At 41.1% G+C, this 17,035-nt stretch overlaps 1 protein-coding gene across 1 annotated transcript in view; it reads right to left on the bottom strand.

Annotated features, from left to right (window-relative positions):
• Positions 1–405: 405 nt before the first annotated feature.
• Positions 406–17,035, bottom strand: part of LOC143293440 (uncharacterized) — a 34,599-nt gene continuing 17,969 nt past the window's right edge. Inside the window, exons 5-7 of the mRNA XM_076604294.1 lie at positions 10,954–11,101; positions 6,918–7,034; positions 406–6,506 (exon numbers count right to left, since the gene is read on the bottom strand). Coding sequence (XP_076460409.1) covers positions 6,463–6,506; positions 6,918–7,034; positions 10,954–11,101 — 309 coding nt within the window. The 3' untranslated portion in view covers positions 406–6,462. The remainder of the gene's footprint in view (positions 6,507–6,917; positions 7,035–10,953; positions 11,102–17,035) is intronic.

Raw genomic sequence — 17,035 nt, 5'->3', positions numbered from 1 at the left:
TTTACTTCTTTTCTACACCGAGTCCCATAAATCTGGAAAAGGGGAGGGGGATGCAACTGAGAAGGTTCATTGTAAACAGTATAACATATAAGCCAGTGTGAATTGGAGTTGAAAATAAGCTTCACAAATGTGAACTTCTTGCTGGCTTGTCATTGGACTTGCATGAACACCTACTGATGCTCTTTTTTTCTTTGGCTGGCAGTGCCTGTGAATGGAGGTGAACTATGTTCAGTTAGTGTCTCTGGTGACAGGAAGCTTCACAGGAGGCAGCTCACACCACACACACTTTTCTTTCATCTTTTGCAACACTCAGAAGACTGATGACCCCAACACAAGGAAAATGATGCCCAACCTGGTCCAGAAACATGGACAAGCTACATGGAAAGCAACAATTCACACATAAGCTTTGTTCAGAATGTCAACTTTATTGAAAAATTATATTTATTTGCATGAGAAAGTTGAGCCCAAGGCTGAATTCTGATTGGAAAGTTTGGTACACATGTACAGAGATAAAATTATGTACAATTAATTCAGACAAGAACTCAAATAAGAATATCCCAGTATTTTTCGGTTTTACAGCAACCTGTAAAATAGGCCACATCAACACAGTCCCACACATCTGTACAGAGACTTTAACACTTGCAATGGTTGACATCTTTCTCGGTCTCATGCACAGATGGGCATAAACACATATATACTGATTCACACATCACGTAAACAGGAACAGAATGACGAGTGAAGGAGAGAAATGTGGTTGTCGTGATAACACTGGGGCTCACAGCATCCAACGGATGGTGAAGACAGAAAACAATCCTCTTGCTGCGTACAGTGTGACTTGCAATGTGGGGGGAATCTGTTCACACACTCTGCCTATTTACCAATAGTTAAATAGTTGCGTGCTAAATAAAAAATAAAAATAAAAAAAATAAAAAGAAAGCAAAAGAAAAAAGTGAAAGGCAGTGCGAAGTGCAAGTTACTACTGATCATCTTTTTTCTTCAATGCTCTCCACCCTTTAATTCTCTTATTCTAAGAAGGTGAACTTGAAGTTTTAAAAGTATTACCTATACCTATCCATCCATCAATCTAAATTGCCACTCGACTTTTCTTTTCACAACAAAACAAATAACCCAATACTCTAAGATGACTAGTGCTGTTTAAGAAAATGAATTAAAACTTGTGGATAAATGATACAAATGCAGTGAAGACTGTTTGATCAGCAGTACTTAAATGCTCTCTGCTATCCTGTGCACTGAACTGAAAGAATATATTCTTCACTGACAAGATTTCCAAAAAGAAAGTTGAGTATTGCCTATTGATTGGAGTATTCACATTGGAATTTTGCTGGATTTTTCAGGAAATGGTAATCCAATAGCAACCTTGAACTGTTCAGTCAACCAGAGCACAGTCTTGTCCAGCACACATTACACCATCAAATGATTAGATTACTGGTACTGAAATCGCTGACCCCTCACCCCCAAAGACATGATTGGTCTTCTACATAACCCACACAGGACCCTATCACAATCAAGAAACACAATTCCCTGGTCTAAATTACCCACATGTTCTTCATAACCCATCATAATCATAGTATAGTAAGAAACACAATTCTCTGATCTAAGTTACCCAAAGATGGTCCTGTAATCATTAATAACATCAGTAGTAGTGAAGTTGTGCTGCAGATGACAGGATTAAAGTTTCACCAACTCGGTCTTTGACACAATCGTATGATGACTACAGTAACCACTTATCAAGAAGTAGAGCCCATATGCAGGTTTTTCATGTGCTATCACCTTCCACCAGTTGCATATCCCATTTCTCACCCATCAACACCAAAAATCATGACACATATACAGCACAAAATACACAGTTATGTCACTTATAATTCACCCTTCCCCTGGAACGCTGGAAGCAGATACACAAATAAGATGGAAAGATAGAGAAAAAGACACAGCAGATACAGTCAATTACTTGCCACAGAGCAGATCAATTGCTTCAAAGTTTACATGGAAAGTACTTTGTCCCTAACAGACAAGAGTCAATTACATATTCTTCGTGCGCATACTCCAGAAAATATTCATAAATTAACCAATGGAAAACACGAGTGACTATCACACATTTTTTTAAAATATTATATAGGAACGTGTGCATAAAAAATATAGCACTTCAGGGAAAGACTACACAGAACCGAGAAATCAAGCTGTGCTGTCAACCTTGATACAACAATTAAAAATGCACACAAAACCCAGGATTTAAGTCATATGCTGGAAACCTGGTTATAACCAGCCATTAAAAAAAAATAAAAAATTTACCCAACACCCAAATGAAAGACACTTGAGCATTCACCCACCTAGTATCTCACAATGAGCAACAAGACATTAACTTCATCGTGCACTCCACTTGTTGTTAGCATTCTCCATGCATTCAACCCCACAAATGCCTTTGATCAGACACACTGTTCACCAGTAAAACAAAACAAAAAAAGCACATTTCCTCCATAAAACAAACACATTATGATTATGCCTGAACTTTTAAACACTGTCATAAACAGAATGCCCTTTCAATGAGACACTGGTTTAAAATTAATGCAGAGAAACACATGCACTGACACTGAATTCTGCCTTTTCTCATACCATGATTTTTTCTCTTTACAAATCCAAATGACAAGGAGTCCATGTCAACTTAACAGCTTATGGTTGGGACATGTATCATTGTTTTATTGATAATATCAATAACTTGGAATCAGAATTATCTGAAATACCCTTACTAATACCTGGTGGTGACGTTAAGGGAGTGAAGTGATGAATAATGCAGAGATGAAAAGCGAAAATCCAGAAGGAAAAATCCTGGAAAACCAGTTCCATACATTTCAGACTTGTGTGTGCCATTAATCTGGCAAGTTATGGCAATTTTTCACCTCTACATATATGAAAAAATCAAATCAATTTGTTCATAACTAGTTGTAAGACATAACAGGAGACAAAATGTTAACCAAGTAATCAATTGAAAGGGCAAAAAATAGAACTAAAAGGAATGCCAGATTATCCATTCTTCTGCCCATGATTTCACAACTGTTGTCTGTTACAAACTGTATTCCACCACTGGCAGTTTCAACTATGTCCATCTATCTGTGAGGTCAGCTATGAGAAATCTGACAGGAGGCTTACTAAGTGGTATCATCCTTAGTAAAACGAAGTACATTATTTGTTAGATACTATGCCTCATTTCTCTTGAAAATATGGGGATATATCAAAACAAAACAGATGATCTCAAATGTCACAGACAATACCCACCTGGAAAGGTCAGAGGAAAGACCTGTTAGACAAAAATCAAGTTCTTCTCTTTCTGAGGTCAATGTCCATTGTTTCTTTTAAAAGAAAGTCCTTACATAAGAAGATGTTCTACCATTCTGTCAGCAAAAACAAGGACATGAAAGTGCAAAGCAGACAAAAGAAAACCATTGTTGATATCTAACAGCCACCTTCCCCAGACGGAGTGGAGGAACAAACTGACATCACAAAGGGTTCTAACTCAGTATCTGTACTGACGTCACACAGAAGCCGACCTGGTATACATAAAGTCTTCTGCATCATGAATATGATGGGGAAAATAAGTCATCATGCCACATCATCCAAAGCATTCAGAAAGCAGCAGTAAACAAGTAGCGTTTTTCATCAAGTAGCTCGGCAGTGAAATTCTACTGACTTGTCAATTCTTACAATGTGTTAGACAATAATTTTTTTTCAAAATTAATAAATTAATATTTCCCAAAACAGCTACCAAATACTGCACATCTTCAGTTTAACTGCAAATAGATATAAACACTAAGTTATACAAACAATCCAACACAAATCATAATCTGGCATCGTTCAAAGAAATATGTGTGAATAATTCTACAATTACCAGCATGTAAGACATGCAAACATGCGCACGATGATCACACACACACATGTACACACTCCCCTAGCATACATTCACAAAAAGTGCAGAAAACAAAACACACAAACAATTATCTAGAAAAAAACACAGGGAAACAGAGAAAAGTCTTCTTAATCAATGAATCACACATGGATGTCAAATTTAAATTGTGAAAGAAAAAAAAAAATCAGCAGTTTAACGTGCAAAACATGAAATGGAACAAATAAGAGTGTGGAAAACTACCCATTTCATATTCAATTTTACACACAAGTTAAACTGTAAAGTAGAAGAAAAAAACCCAAAACTTATCTGATGAAAAAGGTGAAAGAAAAGGTGATATGGGGAAAATTGCAGATATCAATCGACTGCACTTTTAGTTTTAAATAAAACCAACCCCCATCACACATCCACACATGGCACCAAACAGGCAACCTCAGTGCTAATATTTCATCATACACCAACTAATATAAGCCATCATTTATTCTTTACATTACGGAACACTTCCTGTGATGTGATCACCTGTGTCTGGTTGCTGCATGCTGGGAATTCTGTTTTTCACCAAACTGAACAATTACAGGATCTTAAAAGTGTATCTCATCTTCTGCAGGTGTATTATAAACATCAAAGGGGTTAAGCCACCAGCAGGTCTGCACATTCAGTAACCTGGGAGATAGGAAAGATCTCCACCCTTAACCTACCAGGCTCCAATACCAGAAGGAATCCAGGACTATCAGTTTGAAACTATTAAAGGCCAACATTCTTACTGCTCGCCTGTTGCACCTATCAAACTTGGCCCGATAAAATGGACAAGAAAATTGATTGGACAAGAAAATTGATTGAAGGGTATGAATATTCTTTTTTATCATCTTTAATCTATTTCATCATCTCTTATCTTTCTGGAAAACCCATCACCCAAATGTTGCTTAAAATGAGGCTGTCTGTTAAACATACCTATGAGAATGCATGCATTCTTAAACAGATTACCTCATTTTGACGACATAGTTAAAGCTGGAACTCTTCAGCGCTGTCTGAAAAAGATGAATCAGGCTTTATATATGCATAGCCTCATTCATGTACACATGCATAAAAATATACAGCCACTTACATATTTTCAGGTTTAGTTTTTGTTTGTTTTTTTGTTTTAAAAAAAAATGTTATAATTTATACATTCTTCCATACACATTACTGTTCTCGGACACATATTTCCATGTGCACACTTGAACAAACATGCATGCTTATGCTCACATGAATACATAAAAATAAACCTGCAGCAAAGATGCAATCAATTAAAATGTGTTCTGTATTTTTCGTCCCACACACGCTCACTAAAGCAGGCAGCTACTTGTGCTGACTTTTCACTCCACACCTATGTGCTGCACTCTGCATGGGGACAGGCCTACTCTCCACACTGTGAAGCAGGATTGCACTCTCTTTGTGTACTGGGCATAGCACATCAGCGTTCTCCATATACTCTGCGAGGCATGCAGGCACTGTGTCTGAGCAGATCTGCCACATCTACTGCAATAGGATATGTTCATGTTCAAACCAAGCACACTGAACAAAGATTATGTAGGGCTAGGTTCACCGCACATTCCGATGAATCACCAGCAATGTTACCGTGACAATGAGCAAGGTAGCACCTGTATTATTTATATTGATCAGGGTGAGGTGACAAACTGCCAGTTCTCTGTGCCCACTGGACTGTTGTCCTACTGCCAGTGGCCTCTCTGAAATTTCAATACTCCCCAACAACCAAAATCTTACCAACTCCATCGCAGCCTCCTCTGGACATACAGCACTGGATCTACGAAGGTTGGTGTTGAGAAATGAGTCATGAGGGCAAATATCGCAATAGCCATGGAAATCACAATGAGCAATCAATTGTACTCCCACGTGCTTAAAGGTATGGAACACCATGGGTGCTGCTGACGACATCCCAACATCCGCTGTCACCTTACAGCATGGGAACTCGAAGCAACTTGTGCTTCACCTGTTGTACAGATTCACATAGTCTGTCGTCGCAAGTCCACCACACACACTGCAGGAAAGCATGCATGCACATCATTTTAGCAGTTTCCAATAACACAGGGAGGGCTGAGGGGGAGACACAGGGAACAATGAGGAAGTGAAGAGAATCTACATGGAAGCCAGCTCCTTAACATTCAGCAGGACGTGTCCCCTCCTGTCTCCCCTGTTGGTGAGCCTTCAGTCTGTCATCATTTCACCTGTGGTGTACACAAAGTCAGTTGCCACAAGTGGAGAAGTGGGGAATGAAGGGAAGGAGAGGGAGCGGGTCGAAGCCTCTCTCCAAGGGTACAGATATTCTATAGGTAGGTCGGCCAACTCATGGCGATCATCACGTCAGCTGTATCACAGATGTGTCAACAGATGTGCACCACAAGCAAACAGAACAGAAAAATTAACACCCTCCATGACAGAAAAAAAAAGTGGGGGGGGGGGGAAGAGAAAAAAAAAGAAAAAGAGGGAGCCTGTGTGACTCCTTCCAGCGGGGTGTCTCTGGGAAACACGGAGGCCCTCAGTAAATCTCATCGAGGTGGAGGTGGAGGAGGTGGTGCTCGTCTTTGGTTCACTGCGCACACACACACACACACACACACACACAGCACACACACATGTAAAATGTTTGTACATATATACCAGAAAATTTTCAGAGAAAAACTTTTTTTCAAAAGGTATACAATGCTTTCTGACAAGTGATGGACTCTTTATAATGACAGGTGTTCAGCTTTTAGAAGATAAAAGTGTGAGTGTGTGTGTGTGTGTGTGTGTGTGTGTGTGTGTGTGTGTGTGTGTTGAATTAGAGGGTGTAGCTTTTGAAATTTCACAACAGCTGATGAAAGTTAAATCACAAAAAAACATCTTTAGTTTGGCTGCAACTACCTACTGCACATGCTTGTCTTTTTTATCAAATTGGGAACAAGACAACATATCCAGAAAGTACCTGCATTTCTGCTGACATTATCAAATACAGAAACAATACCTGATTTTCTGTCGACATTCTTGGGGTTGGCTGATGGGTACATCTTGTGCATGTTGCTGTAAGGCTCAGGAGGTGGCAACTCATTGCTGGGGTGGAACCGGAATCGGGATTCAAAATCTGATCAAGCAATGGGAAAGCAGATAAATCATATCATATATAAAATATTGTTTTAGAACAAGCAAGCTCCAACTGTTTAAGGAGTAAAACTTCCATTAAGAAAACCACAGCTCAGATATCAAACATCTGGCACTGATTATCTCCTCTCTTCCATTCCCAGCAACACCAAAGTTCACTGTTGTCAACCAAGTTACTGCAATTCACAGTCAGCCACCAAGACGCACAGTACATCAGTGGTAACTATTTCCACAAACATGACAAATCTCTGTGTGTGCATTTAGTGTTACACATACGCATGTGCAAGAGAGACAAGTGTTACTGTCATATATGTTTTTAAGTGTGTATACATGTGTTTCACACACAAAGTGCACACATGTGCAAAAGACAGTTACCATCAGCGGCCTCTGCTCTTAGTACCAGCAATAATCTGGATTTCTAGGAAAAACACGATCCTTTTGAATTAGAATGGATAACCACCTCTGTTACAAATACAAGGAATACAGACACTTCACATGAATTAGAATGGATAACCACCTCTTTAACAATGATGACAAGGAATACAGACACTTCTCAAGTCTTTCAAGAAGTGCAGACACTTCTGAAGTCTTACAAGGAATACAGACACTTCTGAAGTCTTACAAGAAATACAGACATTTCTGAAGTCTTACAAGAAATACAGACACTTCATAAAGTCTTAAAAGGAATGCAGACACTTCTTAAGTCTTACAAAGAATAGTCACTTCTCCAGACACCCTCAAGTCTTACAAGGAATACAGACACTTCTCAAGTCTTACAAGGAATACAGACACTTCTCAAGTCTTACAAGGAATACAGACACTTCTCAAGTCTTACAAGAAATACAGACATTTCTCCAGAAACCCTCAGTCTTACAAGGAATACAGACACTTCTCAAGTCTTACAAGAAATACAGACAAGGAATACAGACACTTCTCAAGTCTTACAAGAAATACAGACACTTCACAAAGTCTTAAAAGGAATGCATGGTTGTGCGACACTACCGCGAGCGACATTACCGCGAGTAACACTACCGCGTGCAACACTAACGCGAGTGTAACCCTACCGCGAGTATCACTTCCGCGAGTAACACTTCCGCGCGTGCACCGTTGTCGCACGTTTAACACTACTGCGTGTAACACTTCCGCGCGTGCAGCATTGTCGCGCACTTTGTTTCAAACAGGTGCTGGTCACTACCGCAAAGAGAGAGTGGAAGTTCACTCAAGTGAGTTTGAGCGGCCACAAGAGAGAGTGTAAGTTCTTTTGGTTAGCACAACAAGCGTTGAGTTAGTTAGTGTTCAAGGACAGTGTTCTTCTGTCGAACACGCACTTTGCTTCAAACGTTGGCCATGGAGGTAATAAAGTCTCGTTACTCCAATGACAAGATCCTCTACAACTGGTATATTTACCGTCGAGACCGTATAAATAAAACAACGGTCAACTGGCGCTGCGTACAGGACACATGTAAAGGGAGAATCAGCACACCGCTTGACTACCGCAATGGTGCGGTCCCCAATGTAAAATATGACCACAACCACCCTGCCAACCCAGCTGACGTCCAGAAGCACAAAAGTGTTGCTGAGATGAAAGAAAGAGCCGCTGCTACCGATGCACCACCTCGAAGGTTAATAGGTGAAATGATGGCAAATTTGACTGATGAGACGCTGACCAATTTGCCACAGAGATCATCACTCAGGCGAACAATTCAGAGAAAACGGAAAAGAGATGATGCCTTTCCCCCTCTGCCACGAAATTTGGAAGACTTCGAAATTCCGGAACAATTCAGAGACGTTCTAGTTGGAGGCACTCAAGTTAGGTTTCTATTGCATGATACAGGTGACGCTGATAATGATGCTGAAGAAGAAGAAAACCGGTTGAAACGCATTATCCTCTTCGGAACCGACGAAATGTTGCGGTTTATGACTGCAAACTCTAACTGGATGGCCGACGGCACGTTCAAAGTAGCACCACAACTGTTCTTTCAGCTGTACACCATTCATGTCATTAAAGGCAACCATGTCTTCCCATGCTTGTATGCTCTTCTGGCAGGAAAGAACAGACGGACATATGATGAAATGTGGCGCCTTATCAAAATGTACGCACCAAATCTGAACCCATGGTTTTGCATCCTTGATTTTGAACTGACAGCCAAAGCCGCAATCATCGCGGCGTTTCCAGACATCGAGGTGAGAGGATGCTTCTTCCACTTATGCCAGTCAATCTGGAGAAAGATACAGGATCTTGGGTTACGACTCACCTATACCGACGACGAAGACACCCGGCTGTACTGCCGCATGCTCGCATCATTGGCATTTTTATCACCAGAGAAGATCACAGGGCATTTCGAGAAACTGCAGGAAGACATGAGTGAAAGAGACATGGACCCACGCTTGGGTGAACTCTATGACTACTTTGAGGACAATTATGTTGGAAGATTCCGCCGTGGGAGAAGACGGGACCCAAATCCCACGCGGGCCCCTCCACGTTTTTCTCTCCAGTTTTGGTCAGTTCGAGACAGGAACCAAGTCGATCTCCCGCGTACAAATAATAAACTGGAAGGCTGGCACAGGGGCTTGCAATCCATGTTTGACGGCCCGAATCCATCCATCTGGAAATTCATCGCCGGAATCCAAAAAGAACAAAGTCTGCAGCACAGTGTTAAAATACAAATGGAAGGAGGTAACCCTGGCCCAACGTCAAAGAAACATTTCTCGGCCATCAATAAACGACTCCAGACGCTCATCCAGTCGTACGAACAGGCTGAAGACAACGAGGACGGGGATGGTGATGAAGAAGGTCAGGTTCCTTTCTTACGGTCAGTGGCCAGAAACATTGAATTCAATGTGTGTTGAACCAATCGTGACATTTGACAACAGCCATATTGTTTTAGGAATAAGACGATCAAAGGGAAAATATTGTGTGCACCTGTTTGTTTTGTTTTGCTTTATTTACATTTGTGATCCAAGGAGCGAAAGAGAGAGAGAGGGATACTATGTGCTCAGTTTTATATTTTTCTTTAATTTAGTATTTCAAACATTCTATGCATTCTTAGTTCCCAGTGAGTGTGCGCGAGTGTGTGTGTGTGTGTGTGTGTGTATAAATTTCAAGGAGCGAAAGAGAGAGAGAGGGATACTATGTGCTCAGTTTTATATTTTTCTTTAATTTAGTATTTCAAACATTCTATGCATTCTGCACGTGCGGGCGCGCGCGAGTGTGCGCGAGTGTGTGTGTGTGTGTGTGTGTGTATAAATTTCAAACAATCTATGCATTCTGCGTGTGTGTGTGTGTGTGTGTTTATGTAATTCAGTATTGCTTTTACTACCAGAGATACTATGTGCTCAATAAATAAAAAATCATCAAACAGTCTATGCATTCTCTGTGTGTCCGTGTGTGTTTATGTCATTCAGTATTGCTTTTACTACCAGATATACTATGTGCTCAATGTCATTGCTTTTTATTCAGTATTGCTTTTGGTACAAATATACTAAACACTTGATAAGGAGAGAGGGAAAGAGAGGGAGACAAAACGTGCGACAATGCTGCACGCGCGGAAGTGTTACTCGCGGAAGTGTTACTCGCGGAAGAGTTACTCGCGGTAGAGTTACACTCGCGTTACTGTTGCACACGCGGAAATGTTACTCGCGGAAGTGTCACTCGCGGTAGGGTTACACTCGCGTTAGTGTTACACGCGGCAGTGTTACACGCAGTAGTGACGCTCGCGGTAGTGACCCGCACCCGGAATGCAGACATTTCTCAAGTCTTAAAAGGAATACAGACACTTCGCTAATAACACTCCTACGAGGAATACGCACATCACCAAGTCTAACCTGGAATACAGACATCTAACTATGTCCTACAAAGAATACAGAAAAGACCTACAAAGAATACAGACACAAAATCTTACCATCGCCCCCAGAACTCCAGCTTCCTGAGGAGCGACTGCGTGGAAGGGAAGGTGGTTGGGTGGCAGGGGGCGGGGGTGGACCCGCACTCCGTCCAACAGTGCCACCACTGCCCAGGTCACGCCGGGCTGGAGGCGGGGGTGGTCGGTTCTGTCATAGTGAAAAACAACAATGCATTATTGATCAATGATTTTCTGACTTTAACCGAGCTGATTTTACACCACTTGTCATGATACAAACAACAACGCATATCACTGATGATATTCTGACTAAGTAAAACTAAAACTGAACCAATTGTACACCGTTTTTGTTGTTGTTGTTAATGCTGTAAGTACTGCTATTTTCAGTAAAACATCATTTTTAAACACAGGCAGCTTGTCAAGCGCAAACACACTCTCAAATGCTTAGGATGGCAATGACAGGATTTATTATACTCCTGGGTATTTCAACCATTTTATTAGTTTCAAAAAGGTTCAGCTTTATACCATAATTTCTTTCACTTTTTATAACTTTTTTTTTCAATACAAGTGGAAAGGCTCCCACAAAGTCAGTGTATTGCAGTTGATGCTGCTTCATTCACCTGAACTGTTGTTCAACATCAACTAGTTCTGAATTTGCGTCAGAAGCAAATCAACAGAGGCAGCGAGGCAACAAATATCTGGTGTGAATTTCAAAGTGGAAAACATACGTCACATGAACATATGGACCACTTGCTATCCACAGAAAGCTGAAAATGTTCATAGCCCCATTGCAAATATTCTGCTGCTTTGGTGGACAAATTGTAGAGGCAAAGGAGTCTCTATTTTTTCAATGTGTTCATTTGTATAATAATCAATATATGTCTGAAATAAAATCACTGAAGCAACATGCTCAGCATGATGCTGGCTTTAGATTCAAACACATTCCCACAAACACACACACTTGTGCACACATACATTCACATTTTAAACAGTAAAAATCTCTTTAAAAAAATGATTAGTCAGAAGAGGAAAACAAAAACTCTACAGATGTACGAGGGTCATTCAATAAATAAGGTGAATTTTTCGGTATAAGGACTTCTAATACAGATAGAAGCTTACTTCTTTTTTTTTTTTTTTTTTTTTTGGTTTGTTTTACTTCTTTTTTACATGGATTTAATTTGTTTTGCAGATTAAAAAAAACTTTGAGAGTTTTGGCGATTAACAAAGATGGCCGACCAAGAAGCATGCTCCAGGATTGAACAGCGGTCAGTTACCACATTTTTGGTTGCTGAAGGGTGCAAACCAGTTGAAATTCATAGGAGAATGTCAACTGTGTATGGTGCCACATGTTTCAGCCAAAAAAATGTCTACAAGTGGGCTAAATTGTTTAAAGAAGGACGGAGCAATGTTGAGGATGAAGACAGGCCTGAAGGCCTACAGAAGTGAGGTCTCCTGAGGTGATCGAATCAGTCAATGACCTCATTCAGTCTGACAGAAGGGTGACAGTGGATGACATTGCAAGGACTTTGAGCTTATCTGTTGGGACAGCACACAAAATTGTCCATGATGACCTTGGCTACTCGAAGGTCAGCTGCCGGTGGGTGCCAAAGATGCAAGGCCTCACACAGCAGCCCGAACGGTGCAGACCATCAACGAGCTGGGCTGGGAACTGCTCCCTCATCCCCCTTACAGCCCAGACCTTGCCCCTTCAGACTTTCACCTGTTTGGTCCCTTGAAAGCGTTCACGAGAGGCATGAAGTTTGAAAGTGACGAAGTCAAAAGTGTTGTGAGCGACTGGCTGAGACATCAGTCCAAAGATTTTTACGCTGAGGGAATACGGAAGCTTGTGCACAGATGGGAAAAGTGTGTGACAGTGCTGGGAGACTACGTTGAAAAAAAAAAAAAAAAAAGTAAGCTTCTATCTGTATTAGAAGTCCTTATACCGAAAAATTCACCTTATTTATTGAATGACCCTCGTAAGATACTGCTTTGTCATTTCAGTATTTTTAGCTTTCCTATTTTATCCAATTCCAAGACATAATGCTTATTCTAATATAACCATTATTCAAAAATCATAAAATATAATTGACATGAGCAGTTCTAATTATGTGAGATTATGAAACTTGAGGAGGACAACTATAAAACTGTTCATACATTGTTTTACCAGAAAAAAAGAATTAACATTCTAAGAACTGTTTTCTGATAAATGCTAAGAATAGTTTCCTGGTCATAGCACAATGTAAAAAATGAGGCTCAGAAGAGAGGCAAGGCCTTCAACTGGTGTTCAAGACTCATTTGTGATACACACTTTATCCAGTAAAAAATTCTTTTTATGATTAAAAAAAAAAAAGAAAAAAAAGGTTAAAATGTGTTCTGTATTTAATATTATAAACCTTTGGAGTAGAAAAAAAAAAGAGCCATTATACTAGTAGATTCAAACCAAACATTTCCAGATTGACAGTAAGTAGACCTAAAGCGCACCTACCAATGCAGTTCAAAAATCAATATTTAATATTTCAAACTTAAAACGTTTTGCTCTTTTCCTCGGCATGATAAATCAATTATTTATAGTATTCACTGTGATTTAACACCATTTAAATCATGTTATTTGGTGTATTTTGATTATATTGTTTAATTAAAATCATGTTATTTGGTGTATTTTGGTTATCTATAAAATTCTTTTAAGTCTGCGGTAAAGGAGACCTTGCCATCACCTCAGGCATACCACAACATATAGCTATTTTCTCCAGATATGTGGATATCCCTGACAGGCTTTCAGAACTACAACCTGGTCCATTCAATTTCTCTTTTATGTTCATTCTAGTTAATTCAGTATTCACTTTAAAACATTCCTATGCAGTAAACATGTCAAAAGTGTAGTTAGTGTCACTATGTGTGTTCTGTCCAGAAATTTATATTTCTCTTATTTCAGTCATGAGCAAGAAAAACAAGGTCATGCCAACTTCAAACTCAAACATTCATTGTAATTTTCTGGATACAAATCCTCAACGAAAAAAAACATTCATGATCCTGAAACAGCTTAATCCGGAAGACTTACAACCTATTTTTGGTATGACTGTAAAGATTTTCCCCCCACTATGTTGTAATTCTGATCCAAATTTCATACTATCAGACAAAGTATTTCCAGAGAAAACAAGAATGTTAAAGTTTACCACGGACACACAGACATACATACAGACAAACACACAAACAGATACACTTATACAGCCAACCGAATACCGGTACATAGACTCACATTGTTCACACAAGTGAGTCAAAAATGAGGCTCAGAGTCAGACAACTCATTTCATGCCTCAGTTGCAGCTATTGTTCTGTTATCTCCCTGAACTGTTTCCAGTCTGTGTCTATGCTTTTTTTTTTATTAGGTGTAAAGGCACTTCATATGCATGATAATTTATACTTAACACTGACGAATTAGTCTTCTTTCTGAATCTGATGAATTTTGCTAAAGCAAACATGTTTTAGTAGATTGGCAGCTGATTACTATTTCTCTCTCAAGGTTAAGAATGAATCCTACTTAAGAACAGCATGATTTCTCTTAATTTAAAAAAAAAAAAAAAAAAAAAATATATATATATATATATATATATATTGCAAAACAATTGCCAGCACTCTCAAGGAAATAACTTTGCATAGCTGTAACAAGTATTTGTAAGCATGACTGTCATCTGTCAAGTCTTGCCAAAACTTTGACCTACACTTGATATAGCTGACAGATGGCACTTTAGTACAAGATACACATTTTTTTTAATTATTAGAATATGACGACAAAAGAATCTATTGAAAAAACACAATCTCTATATCCTTCTAAGCTTTGCCCGCATAACTTCCAGTTTTGTATGCTTGAGCAAACCTAAAATCAATGAAAGGACACTGGACCAATCCATCTGTTGCACACAGTATGACTGTCATTCCACATTCCTGAAACACCACTTCCTCCCCTCCCCTTTCCCTCAGTTTCCTTCTCTGACAGAAAAGACAGAGAATCAGCAACAGATGTGAGCAGAAATGACAGCCAGAAGAGAAATGGTGGTCGGTCAATGCAGTTTGTACTGAACTCCTCAATGCTAGGCGCAACAGCTGGTCTTCTAATCATAGTATGTGTATGTGTGTGTTTACGTGTGTGTGTGTGTGTGTGTGTGTGTGTGTGTGTGTGTGTTGTGTGTGTGTGTGTTTACGTGTGTGTGTGTGTGTGTGTGTGTGTGTGAGCGTGTGTGTGTGAGCGTGTGTGTGTGAGCGTGTCTGTGTGTGTGTCTAACTGAAAATGTGGATATATGGGTGGAGAAGAACGGAAATTAATAACGATATAAAAATGATACATATAAAGTGCTGAATTTTGTGCAGAGACAAATCAAAGTGATTTCGCACCAGTCATTTACATGCATGCATAACTCTAAAACTGGAGAAAATGAAAACCAGGAAGAGGCGGGGTATGGAGGCTATCCTGGGAAGAGGTAGGTTTTAAGGCCAGACTTGAAAGAGCTGATGTTCTGCTAAGATCTCCCCTCTAGGGTGCCTCAGTGCGTCCCTAGCAAGGGAGTGAACTCTGTAGCCGCACCTCCTCGCCACGTTAATGTGGGTGTTCCTGCGGGGACATGGGGCAGAATGGGCATGACCTAGTCATGGCGAACGCGGCACGGGTGCGGACGATCGGCGCAATAGCAAGACTAGCTCTCGGCAACTCACTCAAGAGAGGTCGCAGACTAGACTGGTCAGGGTAGATGGAGCTCATTAGCCTTGGCAGGCAGTCCATCTAGGAGAAGGGAAACTCTGATTTCAAACCAACGGGTGGGATACCCAGCAAACAATCCCCCCCTGTGCTCACAGGGCAGGTCTTTGGACCATGAGCCCCGGGTAGATGGAGCTCGTTAACCTTGACAGGCAGTCCATCTAGGGGAGGGATCCCCAATCTCTCACATCCCCCTGTGCTCACAGGGCAGGACTCTTTAGACCTGAGCTAAGGGAGAAGCCCCCTGACAGAAAACTTGATCCGGCCTGCCGAAGACGGAGTGTGTCAGCTACGGCGCAGGTTTCTGGTTAAAAATTCAGGACACACACGCATCAACGATCATGGTTATGCGTCAGACCACTTTGTCGTCATGGCGTCGTCCCTATCAGCGACAACCGGGGAGGGACGGAGCCGGGCCTCCTGCCTCAAAGGGGCCCACCAAAGCGACCGGTGCCTCTGTCAACCTGAAGGTCAGGGGAAGGCAGAGTAGAGCGACTGACCAGACAAATTCACCACCTGTCAACCTCACAGTAGCTCAGTGGAATGCAGAAGGGCTGAGAAACAAGAAACCAGAACTCCAGGAGTTTCTCCGAAATAACAACATTGATGTCATCTGCATTCAGGAGACCCATTTAAAAGATCCCCAAAGATTTTTTATTAGAGGCTACGAAGCCTTCCGCCAAGATCGAGAGGACAGACACAAGGGAGGAATCCTCACCCTCATCAAAATCTCCATCCCTGCAGTAGAAACAAGCAGATCGGGAAAAGAGGAGCTAGAGCATCACACAGTCAAGCTGCTACTGCCCAGCGGAGAACTACTGATCACCAACTGCTACAGCCCTCCAGGCTCAGCTCTAGCGCTACACAAAGTGAGACTTGAAGCTTCCAGACACCTTGTGGTTGGAGACTTCAACAGCCACTCGCCAAGCTGGGGCTATGAGGAAATGGACTCACGTGGTGAGGAAGTAGAGGACTGGATGATGGACAACAAGCTCATCCTCATCAACCATCCAGAGGACAAACCCACCTGCTACTCCAGAGCATGGAAGACCTGCTCAACACCAGATCTGGCCATCGCCACAGAAGAGGTTCAGCGACTCACCTCCAGAACAGTCAACACACAGCTAGGGGGAAGCGACCATCTGCCAGTCATCCTCAGCATTTCCAGCATAGGATGCACCCAGCACAGAATGGAACCCAGCTGGAACTTCAAACGAGCTAACTGGACTCTCTTCAAAGGAAAAGCAGACAACCTCTGCCAAGACATCAGTACCTCCAACAACCTCAACAACAATGTCAACCTTTTCAGCGATGCACTGCTGCGAGCAGCAAAGCAGTCCATCCCAAGAGGGAAACGCAGAAACTACAAGCCCT

Source organism: Babylonia areolata, chromosome 19 (genome assembly GCF_041734735.1).
Source record: "Babylonia areolata isolate BAREFJ2019XMU chromosome 19, ASM4173473v1, whole genome shotgun sequence".
NCBI classification, from domain to species: Eukaryota; Metazoa; Mollusca; class Gastropoda; order Neogastropoda; family Buccinidae; genus Babylonia; species Babylonia areolata.
This window is presented reverse-complemented; position numbering and strand designations above follow the sequence as displayed.